This window comes from Penaeus japonicus, unplaced genomic scaffold (genome assembly GCF_977035675.1).
Source record: "Penaeus japonicus unplaced genomic scaffold, GWHDUDI00000001_assembly GWHDUDI00000023, whole genome shotgun sequence".
Lineage (NCBI taxonomy): Eukaryota > Metazoa > Arthropoda > Malacostraca > Decapoda > Penaeidae > Penaeus > Penaeus japonicus.
In genome coordinates, this window is record NW_028234425.1 from 21,207,797 (window position 1) to 21,210,296 (window position 2,500).

The window sequence follows — 2,500 nt, forward strand, 5'->3', positions numbered from 1 at the left end:
AGAGAAAAACAAGTGAAGAGAGAGAAAAGGGGAAGAAGGAAAAGCAGGAGGCAGTGGCGGCGAAGGGGGGGGGGGGGTATGCTATACTTCAACTATAAATACGGTCTTGCTTCCCTTTCTGTTTTGAATAGCGGGAGGAGAGGGCATGATCCCTCCAAGTCAAATTTTTGTGGGTCATGAGGCGCAAGATCCCTCTGCCCCCATAAACAGAGCTCTTAAACCTTTCTAGAAACAGCAACAGCAGCAGCAGCCAATTATGAACTAGAACGTGTCTGAAATTACCTTGGGTTAGGAGGGACCTGAACCAGGATGAAAACATGAAATGAAACTTGAAGACAAACTCCTTGATGGAACCTGAACATGAAAAAACACGGCGCAAACCAATCAGACGCCGATAATCCTTATTCACTGACCGAACGTCCCTCTTCACAGCGGCCCCTTTAGCCATTCGACTGACATTCTGCACAATTTCATCTCTACTGACCTTATTTCTTCCAGGGTTTCTGAACAGAGTGTGTCCTCACTGCTATTTTCTGTACACAGCCCTCAGTAATTTCGTTATTCAGTTAACACACGTGGGAAGACTAATACTATGAGCCAACATCATGTCGGCGAACATATTTCCAACAAAGTGAAGACACAACTGCCTAATCTTTACGACGTATACAAATATTAGGCATCACATTCTCGCTACCAACTGGCCACCTCTCGCTACTTTTTAGCACATCCGCGCTAGCATCGAGCGGAGTTGCACCTGCACTAATACACTCGTCCTTAACGGAATTTTCCGCAGGCAACTCAAGCAAGTGACGGGTTTTCCAGGCTCTACGGAGGAACAAAGGCGGAGTACGTTCGCCGAAAACAACTGGAATAAATTCGGTAAGAGTGTCTCTAACCTCACCATCAGTAAATCATGGATACTTAATATTGTTTACACGAATTCATGAAACCACAGATCGGATTCCAAATCGGTTGCCTCCGTATCCTTCTGACGCTGGTGAAAACTGCCGCTGTTTCAATGGAAGGTAATTTCCATAACCTTGGGCGCTATGTCGACTCGCAGAGCAAAGTAGGAAAGAATGATGTTTCTGTGTCGTCCTTTCTGCTATGCTTTCAGACATGCCTGGTGACTTGACACTCCATGCGTTTGACACAAAACACAGGCGGCAGGCCAGGTGAAATCGCAGTATAGAGAGAGAACATTTTCCGCGAACACTATTATCCTCTGTGAAGTGATAAGGTAAAAGGAAGTGCCGAGCTGGAGTACTTACAAGTCCTTGATAAAGTGGTAGTTCGTCTTCTTTGGCTTTCGAAGCGTCTCGAATAAGTAACTCATCTCGGAACCAGAGGGAAGAAGAATGTTTTTCTTGTATTTCTCTCCCGCGTTGTGTGTGTTCTTTCCTATCTTGATATCCATCCCCGGGGCGAAAGGCACGAATACTCCTCGGGTGAAGGTGTATGTCACAAGTTCCTCGCCTCGGTCAGAGCACCGAGACAGAGATAGGAGGGGAGACCAATAACGACGGACAGGTCATTCATGCCGTCCACATCCAGGCAAGGTGACCTCAGCACAGTGCGTCTGGATTCTACACTACTCGTAAACAATTTCCTTGGGACACACACAAAGGGTTAGATCACACACGCGGCCACGATCAGCCTCACTGCAACACCGCACTCGGCACCACACTGCACATCGCGCGCGAGGCCCGAGCCAATGTCTCGGAGACGGAACGCCCGACCGCTAGCTGGGCAGGGAAGGAGGGATCTGGTGACGCGCTTAGGAGGAGGAGGAGGCGGAGGCACCGAGACCCGCTCTTGGGGAGGTCCTATCGCTGTGCCGCTCGCCGACGCACGCACACTCATTCACTCACGCCGCAATACAATTCCAGCAACTGCTGCACTCGCCTCTCAACCAGCGCGACCGCTGCAACCTCGAGCCTCCTCCCACTCCATCCTTCACCCTACATGCCGCCGCAGACACGTCCTGTTCATTCATCCGGACGTTCTTCTCGTTCCTAGGCAGTTTATGGCCTGTGCTTTACTATTCAGGAGCGGTCTTCACTCTTGACTCCCTGTTGCCCCTTGGACCGTTTATTTTCACGAGCTTCGTACGTCGCACTTAAAGATGGGTAACATGACTGACGCTGCTGCTCCACTCTTTACGCCCTGCCTCCCCTCGCAGAGGACGCAGATTACACCCAACACCTCCTACAGGCGCCCTCCGGCGACTTCAACTCGTCGTTCTAGCCCCTCGCGGTGGCTGCATACTATGACTTTCGCTTCCCGTACCCAGCACGCACTACTGGTTTCTCCTCAGGAATATCACCCGTTCCTTCGCCGCCCACTTTGATGACATCGTTCTAGCTTCTCCCTTTTCCCTTAACGCAAAATTTCATCGCTCAGGACCCCATCGCCGCCGACACCGCCTCACGCCCATCGCTGCGAACTAGTTAAAGCGCCTCTGCCACCTCGCTGGCCGCCCTCTACCTGCCCCATCCTC

At 51.0% G+C, this 2,500-nt stretch overlaps 1 protein-coding gene across 8 annotated transcripts in view; it reads right to left on the reverse strand.

Annotated features, from left to right (window-relative positions):
* Positions 1-2,500, reverse strand: part of fray (oxidative stress responsive kinase frayed) — a 79,864-nt gene that overhangs the window by 68,265 nt on the left and 9,099 nt on the right. For 2 of the 8 annotated variants that reach the window (XM_086550216.1, XM_086550214.1), the window contains exon 1: positions 485-1,719. The exons of 2 other annotated variants lie outside the window; for them this stretch is intronic. Coding sequence is in view for 4 of the 6 variants with exons in the window: in XM_043008819.2 (XP_042864753.1) it covers positions 1,272-1,417 (146 nt within the window). In the remaining 2 variants the exon portion in view is untranslated. Of the gene's footprint in view, positions 1-484; positions 1,720-2,500 lie in introns of those variants that run through there. 4 more of the 8 variants (XM_043008819.2, XM_043008828.2, XM_043008818.2 and 1 more) reach the window with 4 other exon arrangements.